The sequence below is a fragment of the Hydra vulgaris genome, chromosome 14, assembly GCF_038396675.1.
Source record: "Hydra vulgaris chromosome 14, alternate assembly HydraT2T_AEP".
Lineage (NCBI taxonomy): Eukaryota > Metazoa > Cnidaria > Hydrozoa > Anthoathecata > Hydridae > Hydra > Hydra vulgaris.
In genome coordinates this window covers 8153453-8175464 of record NC_088933.1, presented here as the reverse complement: position 1 = coordinate 8175464, position 22012 = coordinate 8153453, and the positions used below count along the sequence as shown (strand labels likewise).

General features: G+C 28.7%; 1 protein-coding gene across 1 annotated transcript; it reads left to right on the top strand.

Moving 5' to 3' along the window:
• The first annotated feature begins 5803 nt into the window (after positions 1–5803).
• LOC100199952 (15-hydroxyprostaglandin dehydrogenase [NAD(+)]) lies at positions 5804–8268 on the top strand. Its single transcript, XM_065818389.1, has 3 exons — positions 5804–6241; positions 6673–6867; positions 7850–8268. The coding sequence occupies exons 1-3, from the start codon at positions 5918–5920 to the stop codon at positions 8120–8122; spliced, it is 792 nt and encodes a 263-aa protein (XP_065674461.1). The 5' UTR covers positions 5804–5917; the 3' UTR covers positions 8123–8268.
• Positions 8269–22012: the final 13744 nt, after the last annotated feature.

The following is a 22012-nucleotide window of genomic DNA, read 5'->3' as shown; positions in this document are numbered from 1 at the left end:
CTTGATTGACTATAATAACCTCTTAATGCTATTAAATTGTATTCCCAACGGAAGAGAATTCCCAACGGGCATATATAAGTTGTTTATTTAAAATTAAAAAGTACCAAAATGATAAGATTAATAGTTTGAAATAAGTTTTAATTTTTTTCAAAATAAAACTTAAAATGAGTGAAATAATTTTAAGAAAATATAGATGTGGATGTTGTTTCAAAAGATTGGATAAAGTAAAAAATAAGCGTGGAGTATCTAGAGTTTTTTTAGAAACGAAGTTGAGGTTCCTAAATGAAATACGAGAAACAATCAACAAAAACAAAAATGCCATTGAGCTTGGAACACATTGCTGTGCTGCCTGTATTGAAAGAGCACGGAGTAAGGAGAATGAGGAAATAAATTCACCGTTAAGTAGATTTATAGAGACTCAGTCGTCTTATTTTCAAACAACGAATCTTGAGTTGTCTGAAACGGTTGAAACAAATCAAATATCAGCTTGCCCACCGATTATTGAACAAAATGAACAAATATCACTAAAGTCTTCAAAAAGTTTTCTAGTTGAGTTTAAAAAAGAATTAGTTGAGTTAAAAAAAGCGAAGGAATGAGCGAAAAAAATACATCAATTTTGGTGGATATACCTAAAACAACTGCTTCTCATCGCTATTGTTTCGTATGTCACATTAATAATTATTCAAAAACTTTCAAATTCTTTTCAGGGCAAGGCATCATTGACACTTATGTCCAAAAAAAAATTCTCATACCTACTGGATCAAGATGCTGCGGAGAGCATTTGAACGAAGTTGGATTATTAAACAATGAAGCTTTAAATCAGCTTATTGTTGTTAAAAAGAATGTGAAACTAAATGCATCAGAAGTTAAATTTTTACTAGAGATGTTTCGATATTACGCTTAGCATAGCAGTTTATTTTCAAAGTTTTCTGATATTTCAAAACTACCTGATTCTACTTGCCAGCGAACTACTGGATTCAATAGACAACAATTTGAAGAACTAAGTGGAGATTTGATTTTACTCAGAAACACCAGTAGTAGATCTAAATCTCAAGTTCTAGCCATCTTTCTGTTTTGGCTAAAAACTGGCCTTGATCAATACACTGTCGCTTATTATTTTGATATTGACTCTCATTTTAAAGTATCTTGATATTTGCAACAAGTAAGAGATGCTTTTGTCAAAGATTTCATCCCTAATAACTTAGGTGTAGGTCACTTAACAAGGAGTGAATGGTTAGCAAATAACAGCGAATTGGCCAAAGAAATATTTAATGCTAGAGAATCTTAGTTGATATTAGTTGTCGACGGAACTTACTGTTATTGTTGAAAGAGCAGCAACAACTATTTTCAACGAAAAACATTCAGCGTACAAAAAAAAACACATTTTGTTAAATCTTTTTTATTTTCTATATCAAATGGAAAAATAGTCGATGTGTTTGGACTTCGCGAGGCGACGAAAAATAATGCTTCAATCATGAATGATGTACATCTAGGCAACTAAAATCTTAGAAAATTGCTTCATCCTGGTGACATTATATTACTTGATAGAGGTTTTCAAGACTGTCTTGATAACTTAAAAAATACTTATAATTTGGAGCCAAAAATGCCTGCATGTGTAGAAAAAGGTCAAAAACAATTGACAACATTACAAGCTAATCAATCTCGAATGATTACCAAGTGTTGTTGGGTTATCGAAGTCACAAATTCATTTCTAAAAACATTCTCTTATTATCAGATCTTGTCATTCTGGGTCTACAAAGTATAAACTTTACGTGCAATATTTACATAATACAAATGATGAAACTGGAATCGAAGGATGGTACTATACTTATAAGACCGGCATGAAAACATACATATTTGTGTTTAATAGATAGGATAAAATTTTTATGCTATCTGTTAAACACAAAGAACTTTTAATATAACTTTGTTTGCCTAATCTTTAAGTAAACGAAGTTTTTATTAAGTGATCTATTAAAAACATACTGCTGTGCGCGTATCGCTAGCGTAATTTATTATTTAGTATGTGGAAAGTACTTTGAGATGCTTCCGAAGCCTAAAATTAATTTAGTTTCTTCTTCTGAGTCATTTGATTATCACTCAAGCATAGATGAAGATAAATCTATCAAGAATAAAAAGCGTTCGCTGTCTAATAAGGAGGATGTAGTCAGTCCAAAGAAATTGAAAGTTAACGAAAAACAAAGAGAAAACTCGTGGTTTTAAGTAATATTCCTAAATGGGGAGGAAAGCTTATTAAACCAAATTTTAAAAAGCCAGTTAAATTATTGAACACATGTAAAATTGATTATTTTTTACTCGCGCTTTGGACTTCAAGCAAGCTGTCTAAGAACATATTGATTAATTTGAAAAACTCTGATATCAAAGAAAAAATTGCTTCTATAGTAGGGTTTATTGATTCTAATGATTGGAATAAAGTAAAAAGTAACGGGTGATGCGGAAGTTATCGGACAAATCCTAATTTCATTATTTTAACATAATAATTAGTTTTTGTGGTTTTATGCGTAGACATAAACGTTCTATAAAATATAAACTTTATTATTCGAAACACAGTTATTTAAAATGAGGTTGAATGCAGCTGAACGAGAATCTTTTCGAAAGCGACTAAAAATGTTTTTTGTAAATAAACCTACTATAAAAAAAAAAAGAAATCGTAAATCATTTTGAAAAGGAAGGATTTGCTCGAAGTACAATATATGATAACCTAAAAAGACTTGAAACTGTTCAATCGTTTTCTGATAGAAAGCACCCTGGTCGTCCGACATCCTGGACTAGAGAAAAGAAAGCCGAATTAACAAGACTTGTCAACAATCGAAAAGGGGTCAGTCAGAGAAAAATAGGTTATAAATTCGGTGCAAATCAATCGAGAATTGGTCGTCAGTTAAAAAAAATGAATATTAAATATAGAAAACGTAAAAAGACTCCAAAATACACTATAGAACAACAAATAAAGGCAAAGAAAAGAAGCAGGAAACTAGTTAACTAACTCTATAACACAAGATCGCTTCTAGTCATCTATGATGAAAAATACTTTTGTTTTGCAGGGGACAACATGCCTGGAAATTCTGGATATTACCCAAACAACAAAAAGACATGCCCAGAAAGTGTTCGTTTTATAGGAAAAGAGAAATTTCCAAAAAAATTATAAATGTGGATAGCCATATCTGACCGTGGTATGTCCGAGCCATTGTTTCGCACTTCCAAGGCTGTAGCGATCAGTTCATCAATCTTTATTAATGAATGTTTAGAAAAACGACTTTTTCCATTTATTCACAAGTATCATGGAGACTATTTATTTTGGCCAGATTTAGCAAGTTCTCATTATTCTAAAGATTCTCTAAATTTGATGGACCAATATGTCTATTACGTTGATAAAGAATCCAATCCACGTTGATAAAGAATCCAAAGAATCCCCCAAATGTGCCTCAAGCACGACCAATTGAAAATTTTTGGGGACATTTGGCACAGAAGGTTTACGAGGGAGATTGGCAAGCTTCAACAGAGCACGTTTTGATTGATCGCATTAAACTAAAACTACAAGAAATTGATTTAAACTTTTTACAGTCGCATATGAAAGGCGTCAGAGCAAAATTGAGATCAATTACAGATGGTGGTGTTTTTTCATATAAAAAATAATATATTTTTATTAAAAGATAAATGCTTTATTTAAAAAAAATGTAATAGTAGTTTGTTTTTTATTTATAAATAAGTTATTGACGTTTTTATTTTGTCCGATAACTTCCGCATCACCCGTTATTTGGCTTTTAGACGTTGGCAAGCTTTGTGTTTCTCAAGACAACTATGAAAATCACTCGATCTGTACATTCGGAACTGAAATGGAGCATTTCATTAGTTTCATTAAGCCAATTCAGTCTTTTGAGTCACAATTAGTTTGCAATAATCAATTGTGCATGCGAAGTTCAAGAAGAACTATTAATGATCTCTACTTCTCAAAAGTAGGTGAAGACGTAGTCTTGAACTTTTTTCTTAAAAAAAAGTGTTCTTATTGCTTACATCAACTTTCGATTTCAAATAATTTTAATGGCGTTCCTCCTTATCTTTTCATTGAGTCGGATATTCGAGATAAGTTAAATGTCCATCAACTAACGAATGAAATATCTTTCGGCGAAGGTAAAATGTACAAGTTTATATGCACTACCTATAGCAAAAGACAGCATTTTTGAAGTATTTTTAATATAAAATCAAAACTTTATTTAGTGGATGATTTATGCCCACAGAAACATGATTTGGATATCCCTAATCATCATATTTTTATTTGCGTTTATTATTTAGTGTGAACGAGAGATTAAAGAACATGAATCGAATCTATCTACATAGTGTGTTCCGAATTAAACTAAATTGTTTTTTGCGAACTTTTTAATTTAAAAACAACTGTGCAGAATATGTAAACATACTTAAAAATACTAAATAATATAATATTTAATAAATAAAATGAATGCTTAACTGAGCAAAGAAAATTTAACAAGCGATTTATAAGACTTTATTTTGAAATATAGTTGAAAATGTATTTTTTATTTCATAGATTAGCCCTTTATTTCATAGATTAGCCTTTTATTAATTCCAAGTTAGAAACTTAAAAAAAACCCGCTAAGAAGCCTTTTTAAATAACACTTTAAAAAATTGAAATTTCTACTCTCACCCCTCGTGTGTGCAAGATTTTTTTGGTTTTTACTATTTATAAGGGGCTTCTAAACAGTAAATCGTTAACAAAAGTTGCACAGACAAAGGGGGGAAATAGGGGCGAAAGCAAACACCATGGGTGGTATACCTCTTTGTTAATAAAATTGAGACCTCTTTTTAAATCGCTAATTTTTAGTATATAAATCTTACTTTCATCTTTGATTTTTATCTTTATATATTAAATTAGTTCTCCGATTATTTCCCCTTATTTTTATTAACTTAATTTAATTTTGATTAATTAAAAAAAATTGCTTAATTATTTTTTTCCAAGAAAATATGCATTTACTTGCATTTTTTTCCGTTTGATAACGTAATCAACGTAATCACACAGAGTACTATGTGTGATTTACGATTTTAAAATATTATAGCGTGGGTATAATATTTTGCTGACTGCGACATATTTCCGTTAAATGACCAGGTCCATGAATTACGAAAAGTTATTAAAAAATAAAAAGATAAATTTTGCCGAAACATGAAACAGAAATGTTTGTAGTGAAAAAACCCAGACTAAAGATTCTTTTTTTTCTTAAAAAAAGTCTCCTTAAAATTACAACTGCTTATACAAATTTGAATAAGATTTTAAATGAATGGGGAAAAACATCATAGCTTAATAATTTGATCTGTTCTGATTTTTTATTGGCAATTTTTTATAATTATAAGTTCTTTCTTGGTCGGAGTTCTCATACTTGAACTGATTAGAGTAGATTTAGATAGATTAAGGCACTTTTTCAAAAACTTTTAATTAAAATTAATTTAACGCTGTTGAACAGAATTGATTCAAAAACTCAAAAATGGTTTTCTTTAGATTTACTATTAGGGGTAATAAAAATGTTTTGAAAATTGTTTAAAGAAAAAGAAAAGTTTCTTTTAACATTATAAAAACTTGAAGGAAAAATAATTAAAGCATCAAAGCTCTTATTTGGACATAATGCGCTCGCAAAATCGTGCTACTTCCAAATAAAAGAATTCGAATAATTTGCAAATCACCTAAACTACGCCGAGTACGCATTTGTTTACTTAATTGAGTTTATTTGGAGAAAACAATAAAGTTTGCTTTTGCTATCTAAACATTGCGTAGGTGTAAAATAATTCTTTTAAAGATTCATAGTTCAGAGCGTGGTTTTGTTTTTTAAAGTTGAGAAAATAAAAAGTGCAAATTTATTAGCGATTAAAATTTATTCAACAAAATCATTTTTATGCAATGAGTACCTTTAATCAAATATTTCTAATAACTGGTGGATCAAGAGGTCTGGGCAAAGGGTTTGCTTCGGCTATTGTTCAACGTGGCGGTAAAGTCATAATTGTAGATATTCTAAAAGAAGTTGGCGAAGCAACTGAAAAAGAGTTAAATGAAGCGCATCCAGGTCAATGTCTTTTCTATGAGGGAGATGTTACCGACGAACTTTTAATGAGAAACATATGGGAGGATAGTGAAAAAAAACTAGACGGAAAAATAGGTGTATTGGTAAACAATGCTGGAATTTATAACGCTGTTGACTGGAGAAAAACAATGAATATTAATTTAGTAGGTATTTTTAAATTATTTGTGATGATTTAAGTTTTAATGTCACACAAACAAACTTTTTTTGACATTTTTGATATAATTTTGTTAAATAAAACGTAATTGAATTAGAATTAGTTTGACATATCATCATGTTACGTTATTTTAAAACTTTATATATATATCGTCAAACTAAAAACATACTATTATATAAAACATATAAATATGAAAAAAAGTTTAAATAAAATAATAAAAATAACAAAACGATGTAAACGGTAAAAATTTTAAAAGACGTCGTTATGTCTTTACTGGAAATGTAGTGGTAAATCTAAAATATGGTATTAATTTATTATTCTAAAATATCTGTATTAAACAGTTTGAGTTGTTTAAATTATTCTAATTATTTAAATTATTCATTATTTTACTGGAAACTTGTTGTTATTAAATCAATTTAGATTTCAGTTATGCAAATGAGTTATATAGCTTTGGAAAAAATGAATATTAAGAATGGCGGCAGTGGTGGCACTATTATTAACGTTGCCTCTGTTGCCGGTTTGGCATATGCTAAATATCATGAAGCAATACCTTACTCTGTTTCCAAATCTGCTGTAGTATCCTTCACAAAGTCTTTGGCTTTCTCCAACGTGCTGGTAATTATAATAACTATTATAGTAAATACAATATTTTTTCCTGGCTCTAGGTTCTCTAAAGAGACCTAACGGTTTCATTACTAAGTTCACGCCTCCGTACTTACTGATGCCGTTTGTGGTCAGCGCAAGCATTCTGCTGCGGCAATATAATAATCAATTATTATAATCACAGTGACATAATATTATAAAGTATTTAAATTTATTTTAGTTAATAGATGCCAGTACTAGAAGATAAAAACTGTACTTATATGTTACATTTGCTTTTTAATTGATAAAAAATTTAAAATAGTTAAAACTTAAATTACTTTACAAACACAAAAATATTTTCAGATATGTGCTTAGAACAAACCAATAATAATTTGAATGTCAGACAATTTTTCCAGTGCAACTTTTGCAACTTTTTTCCACTATTTCTGCAACTCCAACTTTATTTACAGGATTTTTTTAAAAAGGAAAAGTCAAAATAATAAGTTTAATAAATATATTTAAAAAATCCTCGAATTAAAAAAACTTACAAAATTTATTTAGTTATACGTACCAATCTTTTGATATAAAGTATTTTGTAAGTTGTAGGATGTATTATTTAGATGAATCAATATTTTGTTTGTTTATTTTATTTAGAGAAATCAAACTAATAACAACATGTTTTAAATAATTTTAAATAAATTTTGTTTCAGGAATTTAGAAAAGATTGAAATAAATTAATTTAAATAAAAAATTAAAAAAAAAAAAAATTTAATTCAATTTAACAATAAAGTTTTTCAAAAAATCTTCTTAAAAATTTTTTTATCAAAAAGTTCTTATTTAGAGTTTAGTGTTATAAAAATCTCCTACTGCTCCGGAAACCTCTAACCCAACTTTGTATATTTTACAATTTGATCAATAGTATATGTTATATAAATGATATAAGTTAAAAAATGAAAAAACTATTTCATTGAAACTAGTAATAACCACTGAAAAAATGATTATAATTTTCTTTTAGGAAAATTACGGTGTCAAAGTTGCTGCATTGTGTCCATCATTTTCTGATACTCAAATAGTTAAAGACAGTGCGTTAGCCGAATACATGATAAAATCTTTAAATATTGTTCCCTTAACTGTAGAAAAAGTAGCGAATGATTTTATCATATTACTGGAAGATATATTTAATGAAAAAGCAAAAAATGGCGAAATAATGTGTGTTTGCTCAAAATCTAAATATGTGGATGTAAACAAATTTGATTTACATGAGTTAATATTACCAGAAAGTGAATAATCAGAAAAAGAAAGTACTATATTTAAAGAACTTATTCAAACACTATATATATATTCATATGAAAGTGGTTTTTGTATAAGTAATAACAAAAAAGTTATAATTTTAAAATAACTCTAATATGAAAAAATATTGGTAGTGACTCATCACTTTTTAATGTTGCTCTCCTATCACCATTTAAAATTGCTAAATATTTAGTTCTTCTATCGCCATTTATAACTACTTGATAAATAGTTTGAATATTTTAAATATCTAATGTTGAATTTATAAAATAGTTTACTTTGATTATTCTGTTCTAAATAATTAATGCAAATTTTTCAAATTAAATATTTTACCATTTATAATTAAAAGATGGTGACATATTTGTTAAAAAAAAAGTGACAAAATTAGTTTTATAACCTTAATTTTATATTTGGTGTTCACAGGTTGCAGAGATCCTCATTATACACAGAGATATTGAAACCCAATCATTACCTGAATGCTTTTTTTTCAAATTTACTTTGTCCAAAAAAAAGTGTATATATATATATATATATATATATATATATATATATATATATATATATATATAGATATATATATATTGGCGTAGGAGCAGGGGGGAGAAGGGGTCAAAAGCCCCGCTTCACAACTAAAACACTGGGAAAGGGGCGGACACAGCGATTCGCCCCCTTCCTACCTACCTCCCCCGCATTTCGTTGTCAGTCTTAAAAAACTTTCAAAATAACAACAGCAAAGTTCTCATTTTCCAGTCTGCAATGACTCAATCATAATTAAACATCATCGTGGAAAAGGATATCCATAAAACTGTTTAAAGTACTACGCATACTAACTATTTTTTAATTGAATATGTGATGGCAAAAGATGACTAATCATGTTAAAAAGATGATTAATCACGTTGCATGTGATAAATAATTAAATAAATAGATCATTTTTATCTATTTTTTAAATAGATCATTTTTATCAATTTTTTTTACCTTATGGGACGGGTCCCATTACCATATGGGACCCGTCCCATATTTACGTAATATGGATCTGGGAATTTGACGGGTATCCCATAAGGTTTACCCAAAATGTTTAAACTTATAATTAAAAAAATCATTACAAAACTTATTTGATGGTTACCATTTATAATTAAAATAAAATAAAAACTTAACTTTTATGCATTATATGCGTAAAATAAATTTAAAAACTTAACTTTTATGCATTATATTTTTTGTACACGTATTAACATTTTAATTAAAGAGAAATTGTTTTTTCGGTGGATTTTTTCACTGCAAAACTTTATTAAAAAGATCTTGTTTTAGAGTTTCATTTATTAATTACCATTATAAAAGAATTTTTTTCTTTTTTTCTTATTAAATTTACAAAGTTTAGCATATATGATTAACATATGTTGCAATAATTATTAAATATGTGTAATAATTATTGCAACATATGTTAATCATATATGCCATAAGCGAGATCTTGTCTCGTTCTCGTTTCTCGTGAGAAACGAGAAATAGAAAATTCTCGCAAGAAGTAGAACGAGACTTAAATATTATATTATTTTCCAAATTAAAAGTTATTATAATTTACAAAATGCTTAATAATTTTTTTTTTTTAATTAATTAATGTTTTGACTCCGTGATTTTAATAAATCTAATTAAAAATTTAATTTGTTTTTGACAAAAACAAATTAAATTTTTAATTCGATTTTTAATTCGATTTTTTAATTAGATTGTTTTAAAAAATCTAATTAAAAAATTTTAATTAGATTTTAAATATTTTTAATTAGATTTTAAATACAAAAACTTTTTGTATAAAATGGTGCACTTTCGACTTAATTTCATTAGTTTACCAGTGGAATTCAACTTGATACATATTGTTCATATTGAAAAGAAATATTTTTGCCTCATCGAAAATGTCACCAAGAAAAAACAAAATCTGGAGATATTTTCAAAAAACAATTGACGGTGCTGAATGCAAGGCGTGCAAAAAGTCTTTGAAAACAAACGATGGAAACACAAGCGGACTTCATTGTCACCTCGAAAAAAAACACAGCCATGATTACGTTGAGTATTCTGAAAAAACAATCAAAAATGTCACCAAGAAAAAACAAAGTCTGGAGATATTTTCAAAAAACAAGTGACGGTGCTGAATGCAAGGCGTGCAAAAAGTCTTTGAAAACAAAAGATGGAAACACAAGCGGACTTCATCGTCACCTCGAAAAAAAACACAGCCAAGATTACGTTGAATATTCTGAAAAAAGTGACGACTCTCTTCTTCCTCCTCCTAAGAAGAAACAACGAACCATGGTCGAAATGCTTGAAACAAAGTCCAAATATGACAAAGACAATTCCATTCAAAAACAGTTTGACTCTGCAATGCTGGATTACTTTTGCACTGATCTGGCATCCTTTTCAGCAGTCGAAGGAAGAGGTTTCAAGAAACTGTTTGACATTGCAAACCCTAAACTGAGCCTTCATCGCAGAACAACATATTCAAGAAAGCTTTCAATTCGGTCAAGAGAAGTTCAAGCTGGAATGAAGACCATAATAACGGAGATTACGCCAAATCTAAAAAGTGCTGCATTTACTTCTGACCTTTGGACTTCTAGAGCTCAGGACAGCTACATCTCTTGGACTTTTCATGCTATTGACGAAAATTGGAGACTACATCACTAGACACCCGATGTCCAACAGTTCCCAGGCAGACACACAGGTATCTTAATTGAAGGAAAGCTAGATTCTTTCTTAGAAAAACTAAATTTGCTTGCTGATTTGCTAATGTACTGCGTGAACGACCAGGTAAGAAACATGAAACTTGCAGTCAAATTGTCAAAGCGTCTTGACCAATACTTGTGCAACAATCATATTTTGCAATGTGCAGTTCGAGACTCATTTGGAATGACTACTGGAATGGATGATGCGCTGCAAACATGCAAAGATTTGGCTTCTTTAACTCACCAGTCAACAGTTGCAGCTGAATTGCTTGAATCAGAATCAGGCGCTCAAGGAATCAATTTTAGACAGTTACGCCAATCTGTTGACACAAGATGGAATAGTGAACTGGATTACATGGCTACTGTCCTACATCTAAAAAATGCAAATATCAGCTCATGTGCAAATGAAGATATTTTTTCTTCAAAGACCATCAGTGCATCACAGTGGAAATTAATCGAGGGAGCAGTAGAAATTTTGGCACCACTTAAAGAAGCTACAGAAACGTGGTCGGCTGAGTCTATTCCAACAATTAACACTGTCGCCGATTCTCTTTATTTAATCCATGACAAAATTGATCAATTTATTGAGACGGATGGAAAAAATGGCTACGGTGTCTTGTATGCAAAAAACTTGAAATGCTGCATTGAGAAAAGATTTCCTCTTTGTCACACTGGAAACTTATTGAGTGCTGCAGCAAACTACTTAAATCCTGCTTTAAAGGGACTTCACTTGAAGCTCTTCAAAAAATTTCAAACAACAAAATAATGGTTAGCCTCACAGGTTAAGGATAATGTTGAGTGCCAACCTGTTGCCAGAATCCTTTCAGTAGATTTTTCCCTTTTGTTCGAAACTGAAGCGCAAGTTAAACGTCAGACTTGAAACATCTGAACTGAATCCTATTTTGAGCAAAATGTGCCAGTATGTATATCTACCTGATGCCAAAAAAGACTTTCCGATTCTTGATTGGTGGAAATTGCAGTCAAATACATTGCCAGAACTCTCTTCATTAGCTAGACAAATTTTAGCTATTCCAGCAAGTTCAACTAAATCAGAGAGAGTTTTTAGCTCAGGTGGAAATGTCGTCCGATCATCCAGACACAACTTACACCCAGAAAAAGTAGAACAAATCATCTTAATCAGAGAAAACATTGTCTTGTTGGAAAGGTTTGGCAAAAAAATTCTGAATTAATATTTGAAAAAAAAAGTTGTTTACATTTGACAAAGGTCATTTGTGTCTATTTGTGAAACCATGTTTACATTTTTTTTTTACTTGAATTTTAATAAATTTGTTTTCAAAAATTGTTAAATTTCTCGTCTCGTCTCGTTCTCGGTCTCACGAGAAGTACTAACTTCTCGTCTCGGTCTCGTCTCGGTTTAAAAAAACCTAGCCTCGCTCATGGTTACATATAGTAGCTATTCCATTGAAATACTGCTTACATTTGTAAAATGATAAAAATTGAGAGTTTTGTTTCTGCTAATGATGATAATAACTGCTGTAAAGTTGCTCAAAAAATTGGTTTAGTCAAAAACATTCAAAAAGAGCAAACAGGCGAATGTTGTGATGGATAGGTTATATTTTAGGTTTTAAATCGTTTTTACAAATCCATACTTTTTTATTGATTTTTCTATATTTTATGCAATCAAAATGACTGATGTTAACAAAGCCTTTATAAGATATTAAAAAAATCTAGAGCAACTGAACTTAAACTTTTTCTTATATACTCTGGGTCAGTAATGTTAAAGGGGTTGATTGAACCAAAAGTCTATTCAAACTTTTTAGATCTTTCAGTTACAGTTTTAATTTTATTATGTCTTATTTTGTTGAAAAAATATGTTGATTTTGCTTAGTTTAGTTAGTAACTCATTTTGTGCAGTCATTTGAACTTTACTGTAAGGATCAACTAGTTTACAATGTCCATTTTTAAATACATAAAGGAGATAATGCAGTTAAATTTGAAGTACTTGATAGATGTTCCTCATTCAAATACGAAATTTTTTTAAGTCAATTAATAAAGCTTGTTCAAAGACCACAGGGTTGCTTAAATAAATACGCACGAGGAGATAAACAGAAGTTTAGAATTCCTCATTTTGATGGGTCAGTAACAGTTACACTGTTTAAAATTCAAAAATTATCAAGATTTTTGTGATCAAGTGTTTTGTTTATGCTAAAGAAGGTAACAATTGTTTTGAAGTAGTAAAAAAAAAATGGTTCAGTTAAAAATGTTTTAAAAGGTAAAGCAAACGAATCCTGTGACGGATAAGTTATGTTTGAAGATAATCCAGCTTTAAAGTTTATACATATACATATATATATATATATATATATATATATATAATATATATATATATATATATATATATATATATATATATAATAATAATAATAATAATAATAATAATAATAATAATAATAATAATATACACTGTACACTTACAGTTGATGAAATCAGTTGTAGAGCACAATAACAGAAGATATTGTGCTGTTAAAAACTATAAATGTTTTTATAATAGCATTGTTTACTTTTTAATGTATGTAATATTTATTTAGTGTTATTTAACAAATAATTTTTGCAATAGTTTGATTTATCAAGTTTATTTTTGAATTGATCAATTGTTATTGATTTAATAATATATAGTGGTAAACCATTCCAAGCTTCGACATCTCTTCATGAAAAGAAATTAAATCTAGCATTACACTTACACGCCTTTGTTAACTTTTGAGTATAACCACGAAAGTTGTAACGCTCTAATTGAGCTTTACAAAATTAGTACCAGCTTTTTTTAAAAGCTGGTACTAGATTTGTATCTCTTCTTTGTACTTTTTCTAACTTTAAAATATCTTGTTTCAGATAAGGACACCATGCTTGAATAGCAAACTCAAGATGTGGTCTTGCAAAAGTTGTACATAATTTTTTTACCATATTTGAACCAAAATATTTGAAAGTTCGTTTAATAAGAGCGAGCATTTGATTTGATTTTCCTACAGTTTTATCAATATGACATGCCCATTTTAAATTAGACTGCATCATTACTCCTAAATCCCTTTCTACTTTTAATGTTGCTAAGATATTATTCTGTCATATATATATATATATATATATATATATATATATATATATATATATATATATATATATATATATATATATATATATATATATATATATATATATATATATATATATATATATATATATATATATATATATATTTATATATATATATATATACATATATATATATAAGTAGAGCTGGCTTAGCTCCAATTTAGGGGTTCATTTGCAAATTTAGGGGCTCTTTTGCAAATGTTAGAAGTTTTTTTTTTTTAATAATATCTATTGAAAAAATTTTTAAGAATTTAAAAGATGAATAAAAAGAATAAAATTGAAGTAGAACTAGAGCAGAAACTAGATAGATATAGCAGAATTATAGATGAAATAAAGTATTCTTATGAATAAAAAAATTACGAAATTTTTTAATAGTAGTAAGAAGTTCTAAGACTTATATGGGGCTCACATACGTGATGCTTCCAGACAAATCATAGTAAAAATCTGCCCATTCATTTTTTAATTTTTTTAGCAATACACAGACATTTTGCATCCAGCCTAAATTTAATTGGTTTATTTGAAGAGAAAGTATAGTTTATTTGAAGATAAAAATAGTTGTTAATATGTTAATACAAACAATGAGCTCAGTGATAGCGCTTTTGGCATTTTTTCCATTCGGATCACATTATTTTTATTTTTTATTTTTTTTTATACATGTTTATTTTGCAACTACAAAGTATTTACAAGTAACCAATCACAGATTGGCGGTAATGATATACAAATATAAATCATAAATATAAAGTTCGAAATATACGAAGTAAATAAAAGTATAGTTGCATACAACTCCAAGACATGATTTAAATAAATACCAATTACAACAATGTAATAAGGTGTACGTAAAAATAATCCGAGAAATATAACTCTATGTTATTCCAATTAAAATAAAAAATACAATAAATAAAAATAAATCTGCTCATTTTTCGGAAGAGTGTTTAGATGTTACAATATAAGTTTATTTACCACATTTCAAAATAATTTTAGTGTATTAATATGGTAAAAACGAAATTTGCGTAAGATTGATAAAAAGAATTACTTATTTATAGTTATAGGAAGCTCGCAGAAGACTTAAGTCAGTCTTGTCATCGAGTATCTTTTTCAGAGACGTGTAATACACATAAAAAATCAGTTGCATACGTGGTGTATATATATACCTTGTTATTAATATTATTTTTTTAATCGATTTGTATTAAAAGTTAAGTTGCGTTTATTTATTTTTTTGTTCAAATTTAAAAAATTCCTTATAGTTGTTTAATTTGATCATTGTAGTTTTTCGCTTTATTTTCAAAGAGTGTTCATTGTTTAAGTTTAATAGTGATTTGTTTCTGGAAACTAATTTGTTAAATAAATAGGAACCACGATATGTAATTGAGAATTTTGAGAGCCTTGTTGTTTCAAAAGGTATCTTAAAGTTGCCTGTTGGTCTTGTATTATATTTATTTATATTGTTTTTAAAAAAGTGTGTTGTAAAATGTTCCGGAACCAGACTTAGCTTATATTTAAACATGAAAAGTATATTTTGATAAATATTTATTTGGAATATATTTAGTGCGTTTATTTGTTCCAGTAAGGGTTGAGCATGAGTAAATTTGCTTTTGTTGTATACTAGTCTTAAAGCGTGTTTTTGACGTAAGTAATGTGGTTCTAATTTAGATTTGAGGGTACTGCCCCATGCTATATTGGCATACATGAAACAGCTATGTATGAATGAAAAGTAAATAAGTTTTAGACTTTTTTGCGACAAAAATGGTCTTGCCTTGTAAAGTAAACCTATATTCTTTGATATTTTTGTGGTTACGTAGCTTATGTGGGGTTTTCAGCAGATGTGTTCATTAATTAGAACGCTTAAAACTTTGTATTTAGAGCTCTTTTGATGGTTACATTTTCTATTTTAATTGTTGGTAGGTTCAGGGGTATTTTTTTAATTCGTTGGTTAGAGTGGAATAATATATATTAGTTTTTTCTCTATTGAGTGACAGTTTATTTGATTTAAACTATATATTAATTTTTTTTAGTTCAGCATTTGTTTTTTCAAAGAGGTCTGCAATTGTCTTTGACGAGTAAAATAAGTTTGTATCGTCGGCAAACATTATAGTTTAAAGATATTAGAGGCGTTTGGAAAATCGTTTATATAAATAAGAAACAAAAGAGGAACAATGGAACCTTGGGGTACAGCACATTTTGTTTTTAGTAAATTTGAGTTGCTTTTTCTATCTAATATAACACTGTTATCTATTATTAAGGTAGTTTTTAAACCAATTTAAAGCTTGATTTTTTATACCATAGTTTTTCATTTTTGCTAGTAAAATCTCATGGTTGCCGGTGTCAAATGCCTTTGACAAATCAATAAAGATCCCTAATAGTTCAATTAATTTTTTTTTTTTCTATTTGAAAACAGCCGTTTACCTTACTCATTTTTATTTTGAAAACAGTGAGAACTTTTTAAAGTCTTTTTAAAATCAGGTAATAGTGCTTTGCAATTCCTTTATACGAATGAATAACAGTTTAAAGAACAAATAAAAAAGTTATTTTAAAATACATGTAATGTATAAGCAATAGTTTGATAAACAACCGTGTGCATTTAAACAAACTATATTTTTATCTTTAAAAATTGATATCATTTTTGGTGCTTTTCTATTAACTCCAACACATATACGATTATTGTCTTATAATAAATCTAACGTTTATAACGTTTTGTCAATCCAATTTATAAGCTGGGGTGTGTTGGATGTTCTACAGTAAAATATCTTCGTTATTACTTTATCGAATCAAACTTAATCTAAAAGAAGGTTGCATTCAATAATGCACAATATTTAAAAAATAGCTATAATTTATCGACGCTTATAATTTATAATATATAATATACAATTTATACAAATATCAGCATACAATATATCTGCATTAGTTCTATAATATGTTGTGGAGCATTAAGACAAGGTTTCATGTTTAATTTATGTTTTATAATAAAAAATTTCATACATAATTTGCTTGGTATAACAAATCATTTTTTAATTACTTATCTTTAAGGTCGTTTACATATCTGATGAAGGTGATAATTTCCAGGGTTAGCTTGTCTTGCAAAAATGTAATTATTTCACCGTATCAATGTATAGGCGTAAATATTGATATATTAAATAGAAAACTAAACTCGTTTAAGATAGTAGGGATACAAATAAGCTGTATTTTAAAATTCTTTATTGATTATTTTTTAGTTGAATAAAACTGTTAAATACATTAAATGTAAATTATTTCAATAGCTTTCCAATCAAACCAAAGCGTTCTAAAACATTCAATACTTCTTAGCAACCATTTTTAAAATGAATTATAGCTGAGTTAACACCCATTTCTACAACTTCCCTGCTGACAATTAAAGTTTTTGTTAACATTGACTATTTGAGTCCATTTAGGGCCTACTCTTTATCCAAAGAGAAATTGTATTAGAAGGTTTGTAATTTTTTTGGTCCACGGACCAAAATTTGGACCAACTATTGGTATAAAAAGGGAAACATTTGTGACGCTCAGCGGATCATTTGTGTTTGTGAACTGAATATTACATATATGGCTTTTTTATAGCATTGGAAAAGCTTTACACTGTGCTCTCCTGAGACCGCCAGGGTAAAGTTTGGTTTACTCTAAATTTTTGTGTTTAATTAATAATATTGGGTTTAGGTAAGTATTTTAAAATAATTTTTAAAATCCAAACTAACTTTTAAACATATTTTTTTTGCAAAAATAGTTTTTACTTAAAATAACATATGGAGGGGGAGGGGATAATATGAGGAGGGCGGGGATTTTTTTCAAAATTTATAGGGGTGTTGCACTTCTAAAACAATTTTTGTTAAAAAAAATACAACTTTAAAATGAAAAAATGAAGTTCCAGATTGAAAATATAACATCAATGCAATAAATGTAGCAGTTTAACATGAAATATTGAAATTCCTTATAAAATAATTCAATCATTTCAAAGTTCACAATAATTAAAAATTTTAAAAATGAGAGAAAAGGACTACTTGAAACTGTTTATAACAAACTCAATCACACTTTTCTTAAGCTGTTTTGCATAATCATTGTGTTCCAAACGACACTTGTATCGCTTTCATACTTGATAGTGATAGTGGTGAGCACTTTCTCCTGCCTGTATATACATTTTTTAAATTCCACCATGTGATTCTTTTTGCATTTTCAATGAGCTTGTTGTAGTTGATATCAATTGAATGTTCTTTTTTTTTCCACTCTCAAGAGTACTTTCCCTTTCACACCAGAGACATGCATACTTGCCGCTGTGACTGCTTAAACCAAATAAAGAGTTACCACATTTTAAATCAAATGCTATTGAATATTTCACATCACTCAGAGCTAGTGGTTTCAATAGTTTGCTAAGATTACCATTATGCTCTGAAACATCTTCAGCTAAAGCCAAAACCAATGATCTTTTTACACCACAATCATCAAGACTTTCTGAAGATGTATGTTTACATAGTGGGTCAAAAACATTTATAACGCATTTAAGAAAAGCCTGTCCACCATCAATGGAAATTCTAGCAATAGTGCTATAAGGATTCAAACTTCTTTCATTAATCATATGAAGAATTAAATCAGAAGTATCTTTTACAAATACCAAACTCCAATTTATCTCTTCATCCCCTGAAATGAATGATTCAGTTTTGACATCATAAAAATCTGAAAATATGTTATGCAGCTCCTCTATCTGAGTTGATATATTAGGTTCTAACATTTTCTTCCTTAAATTTTGTCGCATATGTTTACAAAGTAGGTAAGTCTTTCTTTTACTCAGGTTTAGAGTATTAGAGATTTCCATTATAGTTTCTAGAGATAACTTTTTAACGGATGCTCTGATGCATTTATTATCAGGTGTGCCAACAACAACAAGAAGATTGTTTCCAAATGTTTTTAAAGGAAACTTGTCTCCAGATTTAATATTGTCTTTTTTCATTTTTATTTTGAGAATCCCAGAAGCAACTTGCTCACTGGATACATTTCCAAGACCTTCAGCCAACATAATTAGGTTTTTTACAGCTTCACTTTTACAGCAAAAGTGAGAAATTCCTTTGCCTAAATAGAAATTTAAAGTAGAAAAAACTCTGATATTATTATATTTGTAAAACATATAATAATAATACACTAATATTTAATAAGTCTATCATAGACTATGCATTGATTAGCATAGACTCTATGCTAAATTAAAAGTTTTTTTTTTTAATAATTGAAGAAATAGTTTATTAAATAAAATATTTCACAATTTTATCAATAATACCTTGATGATTATTTGTTGTGATCTGTTCAGATATTTTACTAATATCAGATGATCTTCTGAGTTTTTGTCTGTTTATTTGAGATATTTTCTCAATCCAATCATTTAATTTTAATGTTTCACCCCTGTTCAATGCATATAAATTTGTTTTGCAAGAATTTTACAAATGTTTTTTTGGACAACACTCTTTTTCTACATCATACTCTCTCCAAAATAAATTTTGAATATGAAGTTGTACTGCGGGAGTTACTTTAATAAGTTTATGTGATCCATTTTCATAGGAAATAAAGCAACATGCACAAATTAGACATTTTTCGTCTGCCATTTTGACAAAAAATATAAGTTTTATATGATCGCTTTTAACCGTAAAAATAATTATTTTCATCGGTATTGCAACATTTAGTACCAAATAGAATTGATGATGCAATCATAAAATGACGCAACTTATTTTAGACATTTTAATTAATTAAATCTAAATTTCTATGTTTAAAAGTTAGTTTAGATTTTAGAAATTATTTTAAAATACTTTATTTAACCCATTAAAAGTAAATAAACAAAAAAATTTAGAGTAAAATAAAATTTACCCTGGCGGTCTCATAAGTGCACAGTGTTTATCTAATTGCCCCACCATAATAATTATGCAAATAGTTAAATAATTATTCATGGAGTTTGGAGCATGGAGTTAAACCATTTATTAGTAAGTTAACATTTTTCATAAACAGAAGTTTTTGTATCTCTATAACGGGTGATGCGGAAGTTATCGGACAAAATAAAAACGTCAATAACTTATTTATAAATAAAAAAACAAACTACTATTACATTTTTTTAAAATAAAGCATTTATCTTTTAATAAAAATATATTATTTTTTATATGAAAAAACACCACCATCTGCAATTAATCTCAATTTTGCTCTGACGCCTTTCATATGCGACTGTAAAAAGTTTAAATCAATTTCTTGTAGTTTTAGTTTAATGCGATCAATCAAAACTTGCTCTGTTGAAGCTTGCCAATCTCCCTCGTAAACCTTCTGTGCCAAATGTCCCCAAAAATTTTCAATTGGTCGTGCTTGAGGCACATTTGGGGGATTGGATTCTTTATCAACGTAATAAACATATAGGTCCATCAAATTTAGAGAATCTTTAGAATAATGAGAACTTTCTAAATCTGGCCAAAATAAATAGTTAAAGTCTCCATGATACTTGTGAATAAATGGAAGAAGTCGTTTTTCTAAACATTCATTAATATAGATTGATGAACTGATCGCTACAGCCTTGGAAGTGCGAAACAATGGCTCGGACATACCACGGTCAGATATGGCTATCCACATTTATAATTTTTTTGGAAATATCTCTTTTCCTATAAAACGAACACTTTCTGGGCATGTCTTTTTGTTGTTTGTGTAATATCCAGAATTTCCAGGCATGTTGTCCCCTGCAAAACAAAAGTATTTTTCATCATCGATGACTAGAAGCGATCTTGTGTTATAGAGTTAGTTAACTAGTTTCCTGCTTCTTTTCTTTGCCTTTATTTGTTGTTCTATAGTGTATTTTGGAGTCTTTTTACGTTTTCTATATTTAATATTCATTTTTTTTAACTGACGACCAATTCTCGATTGATTTGCACCGAATTTATAACCTATTTTTCTCTGACTGACCCCTTTTCGATTGTTGACAAGTCTTGTTAATTCGGCTTTCTTTTCTCTAGTCCAGGACGTCGGACGACCAGGGTGCTTTCTATCAGAAAACGATTGAACAGTTTCAAGTCTTTTTAGGTTATCATATATTGTACTTCGAGCAAATCCTTCCTTTTCAAAATGAGTTACGATTTTTTTTTTTTTTATAATAGATTTATTTACAAAAAACATTTTTAGTCGCTTTCGAAAAGATTCTCGTTCAGCTGCATTCAACCTCATTTTAAATAACTGTGTTTCGAATAATAAAGTTTATATTTTATAGAACGTTTATGTCTACGCATAAAACCACAAAAACTAATTATTATGCTCAAATAATGAAATTAGGATTTGTCCGATAACTTCCGCATCACCCGTTAGTACTTAACAAGGTTGTGTAATTGGGTTTCTTAATTTCCATATTTCGCATCCAAAACGAGTGCCTTGACTTTACTACCATATCAATACACTTACCACCAGATACTGCAGTTGCTATTCTTTGAAATATAAAAAGACGCATGTCCTCTCTTTTTCTATCAAAACACTCGCACATGGTACGATTTGTACAACATTAATTTTTTGAACTTCTTTGGCAGCACATTCCATACTATTTTCTGCAACATTTTGTATATGGTCATTAATTACTTGTTCAGCAATTTTAAAAGGGAATAAAGTAAAAGAATTTAAGTTGATGATCGAAGCAAACTAAAAGATAAAAATTACCCCCTGTTTCCCAATCCACTCCACCTATTTTGCGAGAACCAATTACAGCGTTGGCATTGACATTATTTGTTTTGTGACCTTGAAAACCAGATTCTGGTTTGTAGAAAGTCTCAGAAAATGTTTAATAAAGTTTCACAAAGTGACAAAATCAAGCTTTATGTATATAAATTATGCAAAGCCTATTCGCTTTGCATTCTGAGCAATAACAAAAACATTACCAGCACGATCAGAACATGCTACAAGTTCATGACAGTTATTGCAAGCACATTAAAATAGAAGACCAAGAAAAAGTCATTAATACCTACAAAAACATCGGATTTTAAATCTAGTGTTTTTATAGTGTAGTCTTTAACATTACTCAGACAGATAAACAAGCATATAATTATATGCTTATTTATAAGCATATAATTATATGCTTA